Source organism: Euprymna scolopes, chromosome 41 (assembly GCF_053919585.1).
Source record: "Euprymna scolopes isolate OS-2025 chromosome 41, ASM5391958v1, whole genome shotgun sequence".
Taxonomy (NCBI): domain Eukaryota; kingdom Metazoa; phylum Mollusca; class Cephalopoda; order Sepiida; family Sepiolidae; genus Euprymna; species Euprymna scolopes.
In genome coordinates this window covers 15,903,778-15,922,039 of record NC_136522.1, presented here as the reverse complement: position 1 = coordinate 15,922,039, position 18,262 = coordinate 15,903,778, and the positions used below count along the sequence as shown (strand labels likewise).

Below are 18,262 nucleotides of genomic sequence, written 5' to 3'. Positions count from 1 at the left end.
AGATTGCATATGTCTTATTATAGAATTAATCGTCTATTGATTATGTATTAGGAGGAATAATTTGCCCGGTGGACAAAAAAAATTTTTTTTAAATGTTTGTTTACAATATCACGTCAGCTGATATTTGGGCTGGATGATGAATGCCCTGGAAAAGTTACTTCTAATTTTAATGTTTAGTTTAAAAATATGCAAACGAAGAAATGATTTGTGGCGATTTTAAATGGTACCTCTCCTTTTATCGTAAATTGAACTCATTAATAAGAAAAAGTTAAAATAAAATGGCGAGGTACACCTGGTATTCAATCTGTAGTCAAATGCTCTACCACTGACCTATATCTCCAGATTATAATAAATCTGGGTTTTCTAAGAAGAAATGATTTGCTTAAACTTTATTATATTCTTTGCCGGTGTAACGTAAAATCATTCTTTTTTATCTTTAAGAGAGAAAAGCTATTTATAAGGTCGGATTTTTTTCTATTTTTAATACTTATCGGATGAATTTCTGTACAAAACATATCTAAGAACACTGCCAGACATATAAATTAGCTTTATATGAAATTTGCAAAAGACGGGCTGTTTTTTCAGAACATATGAGGAATGAAGTCCCACACCGTGATTTTTTATATAAAAGTAGAGATGAGTGACCTTGTCTGTCTATGTGTAGAACAGTCTCTAGCAAGCTATTGTCAATTTTTGTTCTACAGACATGAAACTTAATATATAGGGTATTCGAACCCATGCAAAACTTTATCTTTGGGTTTTAGCTGGGGAAAATCGGTAGAAAAGTGTAAAAATTAGAAAAATGGAAAGTGCTAGGTGATGGTCGAATGACGGCATTATGAATATGCATGCGTAACATAATAGCTATTGGTTCACGTTTTAATTTTTAGCCTTGCAACAAAAATGTCTTCAAAGTACAGTCATTAACGTCAAAGGAAAAAGTAAATCATAAGCTAAATGTTTTGGTTTCAATTCTCAGTGGTGGCACTCAAGCCATCTTTTTTTAAATTAAAAAAAATTTTTTTTTTAACTTTTTAAATCTTACTATATATCGGGTTCAATATGATAATAAGTACGAAATCTGCTTTAATCAAAATATCGTATTTAAGCATATTTTACAAATGGGCAACGTCGGGCGGCCTGCTAGTATATCATATTTTGAAATATGTTATTGATTTCAATAACAGTGATAGCAATATAAGAATAATAAACAAAAAAGTTGCATTTATTCGTTCATATACTAGATTAGTCGATAATGTTTATACAATCGGGTGTATGGGACGGTTCTTGCAAACATTTTATTTTCCGATATGTCATGCTTCACCCGATTTTGTTACATCATGTGCAAGCGTAAACAAAATAAGGTCATTGTTATCAAATATGCATAAGCGTACATAATGCGTTTAAGTGTGACTGCAAGTATGAACACGCAAGAAAATATCAGCAGAAGTTGTGGAATAGCTGGCTTGCAAAGATATCAGCAGCAGGAGCCAAAAAAAAAAGGCACATATGCAAATTAGAAAAAAACAGAAGCAAGCATTGTTTGAAAAGTAACGGCAATAAACAACTTGTGTTAAAACAGGAAAAAATGCCGACCCGGATTTTTATTTCTATTCTTTTTGGTCTCCTCCCCCCCCCCCCACCAACAAAAGGAGGGTGAACCTGTAAATTCACCCTTGTCCGTTCGTCTGCACTTTTCTCAATAACCGTGCCTTGGAATTTTTGAAATTTTGCACTAACATTAAACATGATACGAGTAAAAAAAACTAACAGAACGGATTTTCCAAGAGAACTCTGGTTGCCCCCCTCCCCTCCACGCCCCCTAATTGTGCCTTTTGGGTTAAAATGGCTAAAATTGACACTTTTGTGCTTATTAAAAAAATTGATGCCTTGGATTTTTATAAAACTCTGAAAAGTTGTAACTAACTGATTCCTATATAATTTTATTTGTCTATACTTCGTGATAACTCTTGGGTGTGCCCCAGGGGTTCTTTTAGGGCTAATAAAAACTCTATTTTTGGGACTATTTTACCATATTTGTCTAAAATTTTCTGTGTATTCCTATTTAGCAGTTTTGCATGGTGCTGAACTCAAATTAAAATATGTTAAGGCCTTGGGGACTTTTGGGGCTAAGTGGTGGGGGGGGGGACAAATGATGGACTTAGTCATTTCTTTTTTCTGCATGGTGCAGAACTCAAATTTACATATGTTAAGGCCTAAAACACCACCGTTTGTTCATTTTCACCAGGATTTGACGTCCCTTGGGGACTTTTGTAGCTAAATGGGAAGCGGGTAGGCAAATGCTGAACTTAGTCATTTTTTTATGCCTCGTTCACTGTGCATTCACGGGGGACGATGCATGCTTCACTTGTTAATTTTGTTTGTTTCTATGATGTTAGATAAGTGCGTGAGAAAAATCACTGGGAACGAACAGAACATGCGACAAAGATTGCAGGAGATGTCAGCCAAAACATATTTTAAAAATGAATAGTAATTGTGAGGGCATTAATCCTGATACAATGGTTTTATTCCACATATAATCATTTTGGTGCATGTAAAAGATTTTTTTATGCAGACTGTTATCCTCATAGTTGTTGTTGTTTCATCACGTTTTGGCCAACTCATCTTCCGACCTTTTTCAGGTAATTAATCGCAACAGGATAGAAATGCTGAATCTCATAACTGTATCCCCAGTAATTACCGCTTTCCATAGTTGTCGCCTGACCACGTTTTTGGCCAACTAGTCTTCTGGTCTGCTTGGGTAGGATAACCGATAACCGATAGTGCTCATAGATTTGATGTGTTCGAATCTTCTCCTCTGGGATATTATTCTCAGTGTTTCGACCAATGAAAATTTTGGCCTTCTTCAGGTGCATCTCCTCAAACTCTGGAATCCGTATGTAATTACAAACTGAACTCTTTATTTAATTCATGAGGGTACTTTTTTCTTATTCTATCATATTGCATGGCGCAACGGATAAATGTGTTGAGTAATAATAAATTTTAAGTGACAGAATGCTAGCGGTTGAAGCCTCAATCCTCAGTACATTTAATATTAAGGATACAGGTGTGAATTACTCAAGACTTCTACTCAGTCATTGCCAACAGAATGGGAGCATAAAGGGTTCCATTCCAAATTCATGCGTTTGACATAGTCCTAATTTGACAAAATTTAAAGAAGGTTGAAGCTTACATCATCTGAAATGGGAGAATAAAGTTAAGAGTAGTTGAAATAATTAAAGTTTTGGCCCTTCTGCATTACACGGACAGCGCCATTACTGGAGGTACCTATTTACAATGCTTCCCCACGGGACAGAGTTAGACACCAGGGTCGTTTTTTAACGTGGAGAAAAGGTACAAAAATAAAAAATTGTCTCAGTCGTGAAGGACTGCTCCTTCAGCGAAAAAGGTTGATTACTCCAATTTCTTCTTGGTCAAATAACACAGCAAATAAGATTTTTTTTTTTTCTGAACACAAAATATTTGAAAACCAAAACATTTATTGTATAAAAAATGTATCAATATATAATTGTAAAAACATTGAAAAGTCTGCTTAAGAAGGTATAATTTTAATAAAACATTTTTTTAATTAAAGTATCGATTCTTTTTTTTTTTTTTTTCTCCCGAACAATTTAAAAAATTACATGAAACATTTTTCGAATTAAAGCAACATTAGATTTTTATCTCCAAAACATTTTTTGAATTAAATTTGTCATGCTTTTTTGACCGAGAAGCGCCAACGGGCAACAGTTTAATGAAACGCGCAAAAAAATGGCACTTTTGTTGTAATGCAGAACTGCCAGTTTTCAATCCTTATCTAAAAAGAAAAAGTGAAATCTGAAAGATTTCAGTTTTTCTTTTTTCTTCTGAAGTTCAAGTAAGATCATTCGACCCAGAGTTATCTCCCTTGGTCGAGTCTTCTTTTTTTTTTTTTTAGTTTTTTCTCTTCGAGTGCATAAATTTATAGAGGAATTTTAATAAGGTTTAAAATCAATCTTAGATATGTATGACGTTCATTGTACAGGGTGGAACAGTAAATTTATCGCCCTAAAGAAAACACTACAGCTTTATTTTAAAACTTATTGAAAAAAAAATCAATTCAGGTAACTTGATTATGTAGTAGAGCTGACATTTATTCAATGTAGCTGCTTTCAGTCTCAATCATCGCCTTGATATGGGTCCGGAACTGAGAGTATGCCTTTTGCACAAGCGTTGGCAGGAGTTTGGTGAATACTCTGTGGATAGTGGCAATCAGGCTGGCTTTGGTGTTGTGGGAGGTCATGTTGGTGATCTCAACGTATGATCAAACAGAGCAGTCTAGCAGGTTCAGGTTGGGGAGAGAAGAGTACAAAGTCATAGCACCCCTCCTCAAGCCAAGCCTGGATCTCTTTAGACTACAAATTGACATTTTTATTACATCTGTTTGTTTTGTGCAAAAGTATCTGTGTGTGTATTCCTGTGTCGCGTAAGATTTTATTTTAATTTCCAATATTGGTTCTGGTTTACTTGTACTTTTAATGGCCATCATACTGAATCGGATTTCTCTTGAACACAAACTGCATCTTGAAGCATCAGAGAACAATTTCGACGATCCTAAGCCATTTTATTGATGACGAAAATCAATGAAATAGTTTTTCTTTATCATGGAAAAGTTAAAAGTGAGAATTACTTTTTGTCAATAAATATTTTTCTTTCAAACAAAGCAAACACAATGCAAAATCAATTTTTACAGATGGTAATGATTTTTATAACATTTTTTATTTTTTATTTTGTATTTTTTCATTGTGTTCTTTTTAATGGTATAGCTTTTGAAATGGTGGGGAGGCAACTAGATTAGGGTGGTTTCAGTAGACCGAATCACTTGTCGTAAAGCTTTTGAAATTCATTTTTGATTTAATCGCCTTTTTTTTATTACTAGCAGTTCAGCCCAGCTTTGCTCGGGCCCTATGTACTGTTCATAACTTTATGTGTATATATATATATATTAAAAAGTTTCACCATGTCCAGGTAACCTACATCTAAAATTTCAAGTGTTTAGACCCAAAATTGGCGGAGGAGTTTGGTAGAGTCTGCAAAGGTCAACTCTGTAAACTTTGACCTCTTGGCAGCCAAACTTTCACCCCAAAACTGATTAAAAAGCTAGCTGCATGTCTGAATACCCTTTATGCAAAATTTCAAATGTTCAGACCCAAAATTGACTGAATAGTTTGCAAGAGACCGCAAAGGTCAAATCTTTTGAACTTTGACCCCTTTGCAGCCAAATTCTCAGCTAAAAACAGATTAAAAACCCTATGTCTGAATACATTTCATGTAAAATTTCAAATGTTTAGACCAAAAATTGGCTGAGTAATTTGTTAGAGACCGCAGAGGTCAAATTTTTAAAAACTTTGACTCCAATTTTGACCCTGTAACATTTGTTTTTGGCTCAAATCATATTAAAAAGTAAGACCCGTGTCCAAATAACCTACATCTAAAATTTCAAGTGTTTAGACACAAAATTGGCGGAGGAGTTTGGTAGTGTTTTTAAAGATCAAATCATTGAATTTGACCCCTTAACAGCTAAATTTCTGGCTAAAACTGATTAAAAAAGATTTTCACAAATCTCAATACCCCTTATGTCAAATCTCGAGTCCGTAGACTGAAAATTGACAGAGTAGTTTGGTAGGTAAATGTACACCGACACACACAGACAATTTCACTTTTATAGATATACTATCATGGGTGCGCAGCGTTGCCCAGGTATTTGGAGCTGTATGTTGAGCAAAAAAAAAAAAAAAAAGCTGTTAATTTTTTTTTTTTTTAACTTTGACCCCTATTATGACCCCTTAAAATTTATTGTTTTGGGCTCAAATCAAGTTATTAAGTTAGATCCATGTCCAAGGAACCTATATCTAAAATTTCAAGTGTGTAGACCCAAAATTGGCAGAGGAGTTTGGTAGAGTTTTCAAAGGTCAAATCGTTGAACCCCTTAATTACCAAATTTCTGGCCAAAAACCGATCACATCGATTTTTCCAAATCTCAGTACCCTGTATATCAAATTTCGAGTCTGTAGACTAAAAATTGACAGTTATTGTGTAGGGAAATGTACACAGACAGACAGACAGACAGACGCTTTCACTTTTATAGATATAGATGGGCCGAAATTATAAGATTTTACTCAATTTAAATGTGAATTTATTGTCTGCTTCTCAAACATTCTGATTAGTTAAACACTTTCGTATCTTCCAAAGATGCCAAACAAGAAGTCAGTTTTTTTTGTTGTTCCAAAGCTTCATTAGTACAAAAGACGAGACAAATTAAAAAAACAAAAACAAAAAAAAACTCGTTGAAACTAAATTAATTGAATAAAATTTCTGAATTTTTTAGATGTGGATTGGTTATTTTTATTATTTGGATTTTTTTAAACTACTGTTCTCATCTTGAGCGTCATTTTCATAACATTTGGTTGATGTAACCTCCGACCTTCTTCAGGTGTATCTTGTTGAACTCAGAAATCTGCACAGAATTTTAAACAGAACCCTTTTACTTCACGTGGGTAGCATGCTCTCATTCTGTCAGCCATGATTGGAATAGAGGTCCTAAATAATTTGCAGTTGTATTTTTCGGTCGCCCACACTTGAGGAGGATTGAACCTTCAGGAGAATATCGCATTGCAATTGAATTTTTCCAAATACTCTAATCACTGCACCATGGGTACTTGTGTTTATATAGAGGATCTTCTGGATAAATTAGACATTTTTTAGAAAGTAAAAAAAAAAAAAGTCATATCTTGGCCAATAATTGATATATTCTCAAATTTTAAAATGCATCTTTTAGAAGACTCTTTTATCGAAGGCAACTCACATGATCAGGCTACACTCAGTTTCCACCACACCCGCCAGTCAGAACATGAACCTGGAAAATACAGCACTCGTGATGTCCTTCAAGAGATGCTCAAACACCAATTTGATCCTTAGTATTGCAGATAGTATAGTTGATGCTTACTCAACAAGCCCCACCCATACTTGTAATAGTCCATAGGGTGGCAATCGAGTGAGGTGGGGGTGCATGGGCAAATGTTAAGACTTGTGAAGTTGTAAAAAGTCTCAGATAACCACTTTTGGATTTTCTTTGAGTTGTGACATGGAACCAAGTCCTGCAATTATCTTCTCCACACATGGCTTTTCTGCAATGAACAGCAACTCAATATAGCTATTTGGCTTGGCGTTTAAGTCCATTTTCAAACATGTGGAGTAGTATGATGTGACCTTTGCTGTAAACACCCCCACAGACTATCACAGTTTGAGAGAATTTTGATCTTCACGTCACGCAGAACTTTGTGCAGACTATCAACTGACCGTTTGTTGTTCTGCATAGATTATACAACTAGTCCTCACAGATTTTCTTCTCGTCTGAAAATAGCCAGAGTATCCTTGGCTTAACTCCTGATGTATTAGATCAGACTGTCTGAAGATACCGGCTTTCTGGCCTAAAATGCACCAAACATTGATGCCATTGTTTTTCCCCTGTCTCTTTGCAAAACTTGATAATGTTCTACAAAAGCCACAATTGTTGACATGCCGTAGAATGAAGCAACCAAACAAACACCTTGAATAAATATTGGAAATATAAAGAACTTGAAGCTAGAAATGTAATGTGCATCCAGGAGATAAGCGCCCGCGTGTTTGCGTGTTGTGTGGGTGCGTAAGAGAGACGGACGAAAAGGAAAGACTTACCTCGAGACCGGCTCAGCGTCAACGACCGAAAATAGATAAAGAAAGATCAAGATGGCGGCCGCCGTCTTTTGTAAAGGATAATATCTCGCAAAGTCACACGAATTCTCGCAATATGCAAATTTAGCCGGCCTACAACGACCATAAGAGCGGGTGATGAAAAAGACGTTGGGAGAGCGACGATTGAGTTGGTCAGGGAATCGTGTTGCTGTTGCTTCTCGTGCCGTGTGAGGATATCTTACCGTTGTTGGGTCCAGTCTGAGTAACCGTTCGCGTCAGTCTAGGCACCTTGCTAGTTGGATTCCGTGCAGAACCGGTGTATACTGGTTATTGAATTGCTGCAACATTTATAACATCTTTTCCTGAACTTACCGTGTTAAAGAGAGAGTCGGGCGCCATCTTGAATTTTTCCTTATACATCTACAGAGGGAGCAGTAATTTTTTTTAAAGGACTTTCCTTACACATTTTTTTACAAGAAAAGTTTCACCAAAATGTCCAGATTGTAATGTGAGGACATTTTCCTCATAAAAATATTAAGATATTACAATTTCTTATAATAATATTAAAAATGTATAATTATCAGTATTAAAAATATTAAGATATTACAATTTCTTATAATAATATTAAAAATGTATTATTATCAGTATTAAAAATATTACATTAAAATTAGAGAATATATATATAATTTAAATGAGAAATTTGAAAACTTGAAAGTGTCAGAAATAATGATAAAATCATTGTTGTAAGTCCGATATATTTCGCTAGAAATAGCTTCATCAGGGTAGGAAGTCCGGTACGTAGTTTTTTTTTTTTTCTTCTTTCAATTGGAATAAGATGTACATTTCTCTTCTCTTCTCTTCTATTCTATTCCGAGGCATTATCTCCCCCTGAACACCAAAATGTAGAAGAAAAAGAAAACTACGTACCAGACTTCCTACCCTGATGAAGCTATTTAGAGCGAAATATATCAAACTTACAACAATAAAAGTAAATAAAATGATTTTGTTTATGAAATTTTAAAGTTTTCAAATTTCTCATTGAAATTTTATTCAAAATAAGTGTCTTCTAAAGTGTGCAACCATTTTTTTTTTTTTTTAACTTTTGGAATGAACTTAGTTGTATTACATTTGGAGCATTTTTGGAACTTTCCATTCACCAAAACTATAACAGAATGCCGATAGCATCAACTCTTTGGTTAGTAAAAGAGTCAGTTTGAGTCCTTACGCTACTCCAGGTTGTTAGACGCTGACTAGATTAACTTAAGCCAGTATTTCTTGGGATCCATATCTGGTCAAAAGGAATTTATAAAAAGAATCAATTACAGGCACCCTCAAATAAAAAGTGGACATTTGGTAATTATAAAGATTTTCTTGCGTGCTCTCTGACCAAATAAATACTGTTATTAATTGTCAATAATTTTGTCTGTCTTCTCAACGTAAACTAGACTGAATTAAGAACTTGCTTATCTCCCTTAGACCAATTTTTTTTTTTTTATTATTTCTGACTATTAGTCTCATCTTTATTAGTTGTTGTTTTTGGATCTTTTTATTGGTTCACAACGTTTCGGCCAACTTCCTCTGGCCTTCGTCAGGTGGTAACCGCGACGGATAGGAACTTCGAATCTCCTAACTGCATTCTCAGCCATCACTGCCATCCGTAGTTGTTGTCGTCTCACCACATTTTTGACCAATTAACCTCTGGCACGCTTTGGGTGGGATTGAAATAGTCCGAAATAAAAATAAAAATTAACATATAATGCTCATCTCAAAAAATGAATTCCAATTAAGGAATAATATATATATCTCCCTTAGACTATTTGTAAATATTTTTGTTTTTGTTTTAGGTACAATAAATACTTTTCTTTTTCTTTAAAAACTCTGAGTTTTATTTATTTATTTATTTTTTTTTTTCTTAGATATGTTGCATGTTTGATACCTCTAAACCTAAACACGGATTTGGCATTAAATAACCTAAAACATGCTGATAAGCCATAACACAAAACCAAATCAAACCTTGGCTCCATTGGAGGTTCGATCTTGTTTAGGAGTTTCTTGGCTTTTTGTAAGGGAGTTCTTTTGGGCATTGATGGTGAATAGTTTGTCTTTCTAACTCTTGAACGAATAGGCCATACCTTTATTACGCACTCCTACCCTTTTAAAAAGGGGAAGATCCTCCGATATGTATACCCTGCCATGAACCTTTCTCGGTTAAACACATCTTAATTGAGTGCAAGGAATTTGAGACGACAAGATCTCAATATTACCAAGTAATCAACTTGAAAGAACTTTCCAACACTATACAAATAGAGAACATCCTGAAATTCTTGAAAACAATCGACCTATACTGGAAAATTTTAAAATAGCTTATACCAAATAACCCCTATAAAGATTCTTCCAAATAATAATTTGTAAACAACACGGCTCTAAATAAGCAGAGAAGTTGATGTGCCATTAAAAAGCAAACATCCAATCTAACTCTTGTATGAGGAGTAATGGAGATTCTTGTTGAACGCTTTCTTCATTGTTGCCATTCTCGCACATATCACTTGCCGATGCTCATATTGGATTGTGTGGATATTATCGGACCTTTTTTTTTTTTTTTTTGTCAATTTCTCAACAAATTTTATTGTGCAGACACAAATCATTATAGGGACATGATATTTTGATATCAGGATTTCTATAAAAAGAATATCAATAAAAGGGTCAGAATGTTCATCTGCTGAAGAGACAAAATGATTTGGGTTATATATTCACAAATATGATGATTAGGGCCCAGATATCTTTTTTTTTTTTTTTAATGCTGGGGGAGGGGGTCATCTAAACAATAAAATTATGCTTCCAACGAGCATCTTCCTCTCACTCCACCTCGTCAATGATCATGTCTATTCATAACGTGACCCAACTAATGATTTGGGGCGTATGCGTCTAATATATATTAGACAGGTGTCCATAAAATTTGTGTGCACTTTTAAAAATTATAGTGTTTTGTATTTGCAATAGAAATAATCTCTAAAAAAAGATTAGAAATAATTTTTTTTAAAGGTTTTATTGAAATTTTATTTCAAGTTTCCACATGTCCTCCACCATTAGCAGTAAATACGGTAATATGATGTAGTTCATGGAAAACATTCGCCAACTTATTTGCAGTAATGCATGGAATTCACATTATTTTTAGCTTTCAAATCTTCTAATGAATTCGGTTGTATACACAATTGGTTTTGTGTCCCTATTAAATAGATCTCATTTCAGTTCAGTTCAACCAAGCGACAATTTACTTTTTCTTCAGTTGAAGCTATTGATCGAAATTCATTCTAAAAAAAATTATGCTTTATTGGCCACCTGATCTAGTAATTCACCCCCATTCGTCCATTCATTTGTTCACACTTTTCTTAATAACCACGCTTGTTTTTTTTTTTTTTTTTTTTAAATTTTGCGCAAATATTACTCATGGTGGAAGTAAATTTTTGTCAGAACAAATTTTAGACGATGACTCTAGTTGCGCCCCTAGGGGTAAAATTGCCCTCAAATCGTTCATCCGTTAATTTGTTTGCACTTTTCTCAATAACTACGCCTTGGATTTTTTACAAAATTTTGCACAAACATTAGTTATGAAAAAATTAAATTTTTAATTTGTGGAGACGGACCCCACAAACTTGGCTTGTTTATCTAAAAATTGTTGCAAATTTTGTGGGGAAGAATTATTCAATAATTTTACTTAAAATCAAATAATACATAGAGGATACTGCAAAGGCTGCTGCAAAGAAGGTGAGTTCCCTTTATCGAGCTAGAAGACTACTCACACCTGAGAGTACTCTGTACCTCTACAAGGCCACCATTCACCCATGCATGGAGTATTGTTGCCACATCTGGGCTAATGCATCTACCACTAGCCTCTCCGTCTTGGATAAAGTTAAAAAAAGAGTTGTCAATCTAATAGGTCCCACTTTATCAACTAAGCTCCAGCCCCTGTCCCATCGCCACAATGTTGCATCACTGTGTCTGGTTTACAAATATATTAATGGAATGTGTTCTACTGAACTCATTTCAATTGTACCCCCTCGGCATACATATCCCCGACAAACCTGCTTAGCAATAAGATCTCACCCCTTCACTGTTGATGTCCCTAAATGCCAAAAAGCTTTCTATTCTAATAGTTTCTTCTCTCGAACAGCTAGACTTTGGAATTCTCTTCCTGTTGACTACTTCCCTGGCTGTACTGATATGCAGAAGTTTAAAATGTAACATAAACAAATATCTTGTTAATCTTTTGAGGCATGGCTCCAAATAGTAGCTCCTTATGTCTAAATGGCGATATGCTTTGTAAGGGGTGAATATGAGTAAAAAAAAAAAAAAAAAAAATTATAATATATAATATACAGGTTGTCCCAAAAGAAGCTGACGGATTTTAAATTTGATTAACTTCATCAATATTTAAGTTATGCTTACCAATTTTCATATGTAGATAGATGAGCCTCTCCGTGATTTTTTAGAGACATAGTAAGATATCATAGTCTACTTATTCTAATTTTATTTACACAACTTAATCTAGGGTATGTTTTTACACAAGGTCTAATTTTAGTTATGAAAAATGTTACTCAAATGTCCCCCAATTTCATTTTCACACTCTTGTGCTCTCTGTCGGGCATTGTCCAGCACATCACTTAATGTTTCAGGGCTTATGGCCCTAATTTCCTTCTCTATATTGTTTTTAAGGGCATTTTTTGTGGCTGGTTTTATTGCATTGGGAGTAGGGGAATTTCTTGTGTTGAAGTTTTGTCTTGTGTTTGAGTTTCTGATATTGGCTCATTCAACTGAAAATACAACTCTACAATAAATATACGCTCCTCAGTGTAACGACTCATGATGACCTTGAAAGGGTTACTCTATATGATCTGAAAAAAATACAAGAAAAATATAAAAAATTAAGAAAGTTATGAATTTTTTTTTTTTTTTTTTTACCATCTGCTTCTTTTGTGACACCTTGTATAATATTTTTATAACATTTTTTTACAGATTATTTTTTATCGTAAATACAAATATAATAATTTCTTAAGTGCACACAAATTTTATGAATAGTCTTTGGTTTGTTATATAGGAAGGGTAGAAATATGGACGTGTTTTGTATGGAAGCTATGTAGTGGGTAACAGGCAGTTGATTTTCTTTCTGCTAATTTTTAATTTTCCTTTTTTTCTTCAGAATGGTGAAGATCTATAATCGACTGCACCGTACAATGGGGACACTTACCTATTTTACTTGTCACTCGTGGGAATGGACGTACAATAATCTCGACATGCTGAAGAACCAACTGCTCCCGGAAGATAGGAAAGTAAGTGACATATTAATTTTCCCTCTTTAAATACAAAACTATTCGAAATACTGTTAAAAAAAAAGGGTACTTACGTAGATTAAGGGCAGTGTTATCATCAGCATATTTCGAGCAGGTTACGTAAACCTCTGGAAGGTTTTGAAAAGCTTATTCCAATAAAATCGCAGCAGACAACAATTGGCAAACGGTATTTTTTTAACAGTATCTTTTGTTAAATTCTCAGGCGGAAGTACAGAATGATTAAAAAAAAAAATGTTAAGAATGGCTTTCTAAATATTTTTTCACGGTCTGTAAACTTCGTAAGTCGACCCCCCCCTTTCTTTTTTACATTAAAATTACTGTACAATGACTATTCTTGATTCTATTTATGTTTTATACAAATTTTTAACTGCTTATTAGTGTTTTAAACATTGGTTATCATTTTCGGTGCAAAAATATGACTGCCCATTATATGCCAAGGATAAATATAAAAAAAAAAATAGTAATCATCAAATGAAAGCTGCTTGTGCAGCTGATGATCTGCCTTCAAATCTTTTCCATGTCACATGATTAAATTGACCAATCAGATGCACTTAACCATTATCTCAAAACCAAGTACGTCCAAGGATGGAATACTGCTGCCTTATCTGGGCAGGAGCTGCTAAAAACAGCCTATCCTGCCTTGACAGAGTACAAAATAGACTTTGTGGCTTAGTGGGGGATAAATAAATAAATGATGAGGATAATTGTCTGCAAACAAATAAAAAAAAAATATACTTCAAAGTAATATTGAACTTTTTTCTTATCAATAAAAAAATCCGTTTATGTTTAATAGATTTTTTAAAAAGAGCAATACAATCACACAGAAAGCAAAACATTTGATAATGTTAGTTACATATTTCACAATTGCATCAAGCGAATTAAGTTTACACAAAATAAAACAAACTATTTTTTAAATTTTTATTGTGTAGAAACACAAAATTATTTTATTAAATACAGTAAAAATTATTTTAATGAATCTGTTAAAGTTATGTTTAATTAAAGATAATTTCTTTTAATTTGTTCGTTGAAAAGATTTTTTTTTGTAATGAATTTGTTTTTGAAAAATTGAATTTAATTTTCTGTTTAAATGTGCTTTTTTTTTTTTTTTACGCGTGCATTTTAATTTACTATTGTTTTTTGTTTTGGTTAATATAATTTGGATTTAATTGTTTTCTATTCTTTTTAAAAATCGATTGATAAAATTTTGATTGCATTTTTAAGATTACACCTTCTACAAAAATATCACATGACCTAATTTTTCCGAGGCTAGAAATTTAGGACTGCTCAAATACATTGGTACCTCCAACGCTTATAAATACCATTTAAAAAAAAAAAAAAAGATTAAAGTTAATCAAGTCAGTGACTTAATCATATTGAAGTCGATAATCATAATATCCATATTTCTTTTTTGGCACTTGTACAGTTTAGTGAAGACATTAAAAAATGAAAATATCGAAGAAAAAAAAAAAAAAAAAGGTTATATTGTACGTATCCGTTTTGGACTGAAGATCTTAAAAAAAAAAAAAACTTCATTTAATTTGATCGAGTAGTTTTTTTTTTTTGTTTTTTTACAGCGGAAAAACACGTTCTTATGAGAGCGCGTTGAAGTTAGCCATTGTGAAATTTGCTGAACCTGAGCAGCATGCCACGAGGAGATAACTCAATTTAAATCGCCGACACTCCCTCCCCATCTTTAATACTAGCTTTTCTTCCTAAAAATCGAACCTTTTGCTCGGTATCATAACAAATTGTTTTTTCGCTGTAAAAAAAAAAAAAAAAAAAACTACTTTAAGTGAAATTTTTTTTTCGGAGAACTGCGTTTCATAACGAATATGTAAAATATAACCTTTTTTCCCGATATTTTCATGTTTAATGTCTTGACTAAACTGTACAAGTACCTTTTTTGTATTATTCCATTTTTCTCCATCTTTTTAGATGTTCTACTTGGACCCGCGACCCTTGCACTGGCCGCATTACATTGAAAACTATTGCCTAGGGATAAAGCAGTTTATTCTCAATGAAGACATGTCCGGCCTCCCAGCAGCAAGGGCTCATCTACGCAAGTAAGTCTCACTTTTAGCAATCAGCTACTACGTAAAGAGCAGTTGTCCCCCTTTTTTTATTATTATTTTACTTTGGTTAATTTTAAGAGATCAAGGGAGCTAACTCCTCCCGGAGCTAAAACTTGATTTCATTATGATTTGGATTTATATCCAATAAGAACAGATATTATTCTCTTTATGGCTGCTATCTGTATTGCATGCCAGCTAGGTATTCCAGGGATTGTTTCCAAGTATTTCTTATGATTTTTTTATTTTTTTCATTAGGTCAATTGCTCCTATCACAACTGGTATAATGTTCATTTCTTAAAGGGACCATGTCGTTTTTGAAATCTTTGTCCTGATATTTTGTTATCTTTCCTCGTTCAGCTCTATTAAGGCCATAGTCATTTGAGACAGTGAAATCCATCTGTGTCTGTGCGTGCCGATCATGTCCTTTCCTCCTCCTTCTACATCTCTTAAATGCCATTTCCTACTCCCTTTACGCCTCAAACACGTACCAAATCCCCTACATGCTTCTCTGAACACCGGTCATATCTCTAAGATCATTCCTTCAAACATGTGTGTTCTTTTTTTTTCTCCTGTGATTTCACATTGCACACTAGGCCAGTTCATTTGCATGCAGCTGCGTCAGTGGCTCTTTTATACTCGTATTCCTGTTGAATGAAGTCTCAGTCTAGAAGGATTTCTCATTGACTGACTGAGGACTATAAAAACCTGAAATGTAGTATTAGAACAGATACTACAGTTTTGCTCCTAGCAAAAATGCAATTGTTTTTTCTATTGTTATGAAGTACTATTTTAGCTTTAAAAAACTATGCTATCCGTGCGAATCGTACTCACTAATCATGATTTGCAATTGGGCAACATTCATCGAGTGACAGCCGCCATGCTAGCGTGGACTATATTTTTTTTATTAGTTTATGTGACGACCAGGTGTGGATAAAAAAAAATTTAACCAAAGGTTTGGGCATGCAAAAAAAAAAAATTGTTTATGTTGATTTATTAAATCAGAATGTGAAATCAATTTCTCGCCAGTATCTGATTGATGTGTTGCGCACTTCAGATGGGGGCAGCAGGAGGTGGGCGGATTGCAGCGACTTGACTTGTGGCTCACCATCGCTCTTTGACTCTTCTCTCTGTCGTTTATATCAATCTGTTTTCTTGCAGGTGTTTAACCCGGGTAGCTGTGAGGTCAACTACTTGACCTCTTCATGCCTGATGACGACAGTTTTGATAGATCTGCACTCATCGGCTGGTTACTTTATCCTGTTGACCGTGTATGTGTGTGTGTGTGTGTGTGTGTGTGCGTGCGTGTGTACACAGTCACGCAACAGGTGTAGATCACAACAAACAACTTGGGACTCTTCATTGTTATAGGTTAGTAGGTGGACCTCAGTTTGCAGGATCATTAGGATCAGGTTTTAACCCCTTAAGCCCCAAATATAAATAGAACAAAAAACAAAATTCTTTGTAAAATCCAAGATGAACTATGAGATTTCTCTTAGTTTGTTTCCATTCCATTTTTCTGCAGAAGTTACTAGGCCCATCTGGCTGAAATTTTCTATGGATCTTTAACAAGGTGCAGTGGATTAAGTATTATGGTATCTGTTCTATGCATAGTTAGGGATTAGTTGACATGATACACAATTTACTCTAGAAGTTTGGCTTCAAGCACTACTAAATTGAGAAGTTAGAATTTTTTCCCCTGTTTTTAATCAGCTAAAAAGTCTAGGAAATGTAGATATTTTACTCTAAAGTTGAAACTTTATGTAACAAGTAAATATGGGTTAGAATATATTTTATTGGCTTTTTTTTTTTTTACAAAATTTTTTTACAAAAATCAAAATTGCAAGTAATCTATATATAAAAGCGAAAATGTGTGTATGTATGTTCGCTTCTTGTGTATGTCCAAGAAAGGTTTTTTTCCGAGAAACGGTCGGTCGGCTCACAACTTAAAACTTTTTATATCACATATAAATCATAATATCTATGAGTTAACAACGTAGGTCGCCTGTCTATTTAATTTGCTCGACTTCAAAATGCTAAATATTCAACATTTTTCGCTCGCCGCATGTGGATTAGGCTTTTTCGTATAAGAAAAGCGACACTAGTTCTGGCGGTATTTTTCTGGTCGCGATCGCCGGAAATGTCCGAAAGCAATCAGCTTTGATCAATGTGGAAATATTTTCCTTATATCAGACAATTGCTATTCAATTTAGAGAATCCCCTTTTTATGGGGAGCTGCCCCCCCCCCAACATCTTGGTAAAATAAAAATAAAAAAAGTGTTCCCGCAGTAAATGAAATACTACCTTGCAGTCAAAGTTGACCTCATTAACTTTGCCTCAAGGCATCGGGTTCGATCCTCATACTTAACTACCAAAACTTTTTTTTATTTTAAACCCTCCCCGGAGTTTTGATTTACCCAAAACCACACACACCTCCAGGTACCCGGGCAACACCGGGTACCCCCCCCCCCGCTAGTCTATAACATAAATCTTACCTGTCTGCTTAAATGTGTGTATGTATGTATGCCTAAAACTTTCGACGGAGGCAATGGATTTTCACAAGATCAGTATCGTTTTGAAACTCGACCCTTTGGACAACAAATATCAAGAAATTGGCTAAAAACATTAATTCCTTCACCCTCAACTGGGCACTTTTCTACAAGGAAGGGGGTCACTTTTTTCGCTGATATTTTACAAAGTCATCCCCTTTTTGATTGACTAGCCTTAATTTAAACCTTGGCCACTTTCGGTTTGGCAATGGATGCAATGGCAAAGACGCCACTTTTTTTTTTTTTTAGGGGGGGGGTCTCTTTATCCTCCTTCACGGTACGGGTTCGGGCCTGCCTGCCAACCACATTCCCCCCCCCCCAACACACACCTCCAAACACCTGGGCACTGCCAGGCACCCAGGTTAGTGTGTGTGTGTGTGTATATATATATATATGTTGGAATGATTATTCAAAATTGGGAATCGGAAAATTTTATGCCTATTTTCTTATGCCAAAGGCGATTCCTTTAAGCGTCATTTTTTTTATTTTCCACTGCTGGTAATAATGATAAAATAATAAATATTAATTTATTTTTAAATTACCAGTAAAACTAAAATCTATAGATCATACCTCGACAAGTGTA

General features: G+C 34.4%; 1 protein-coding gene across 1 annotated transcript in view; it reads left to right on the top strand.

Moving 5' to 3' along the window:
* LOC145266362 (fatty acyl-CoA reductase 1-like) overlaps positions 1 to 18,262 on the top strand; it is a 255,321-nt gene that overhangs the window by 230,203 nt on the left and 6,856 nt on the right. The window contains exons 11-12 of the mRNA XM_080121985.1: positions 12,911 to 13,040; positions 14,997 to 15,124. Coding sequence (XP_079978111.1) covers positions 12,911 to 13,040; positions 14,997 to 15,124 — 258 coding nt within the window. The remainder of the gene's footprint in view (positions 1 to 12,910; positions 13,041 to 14,996; positions 15,125 to 18,262) is intronic.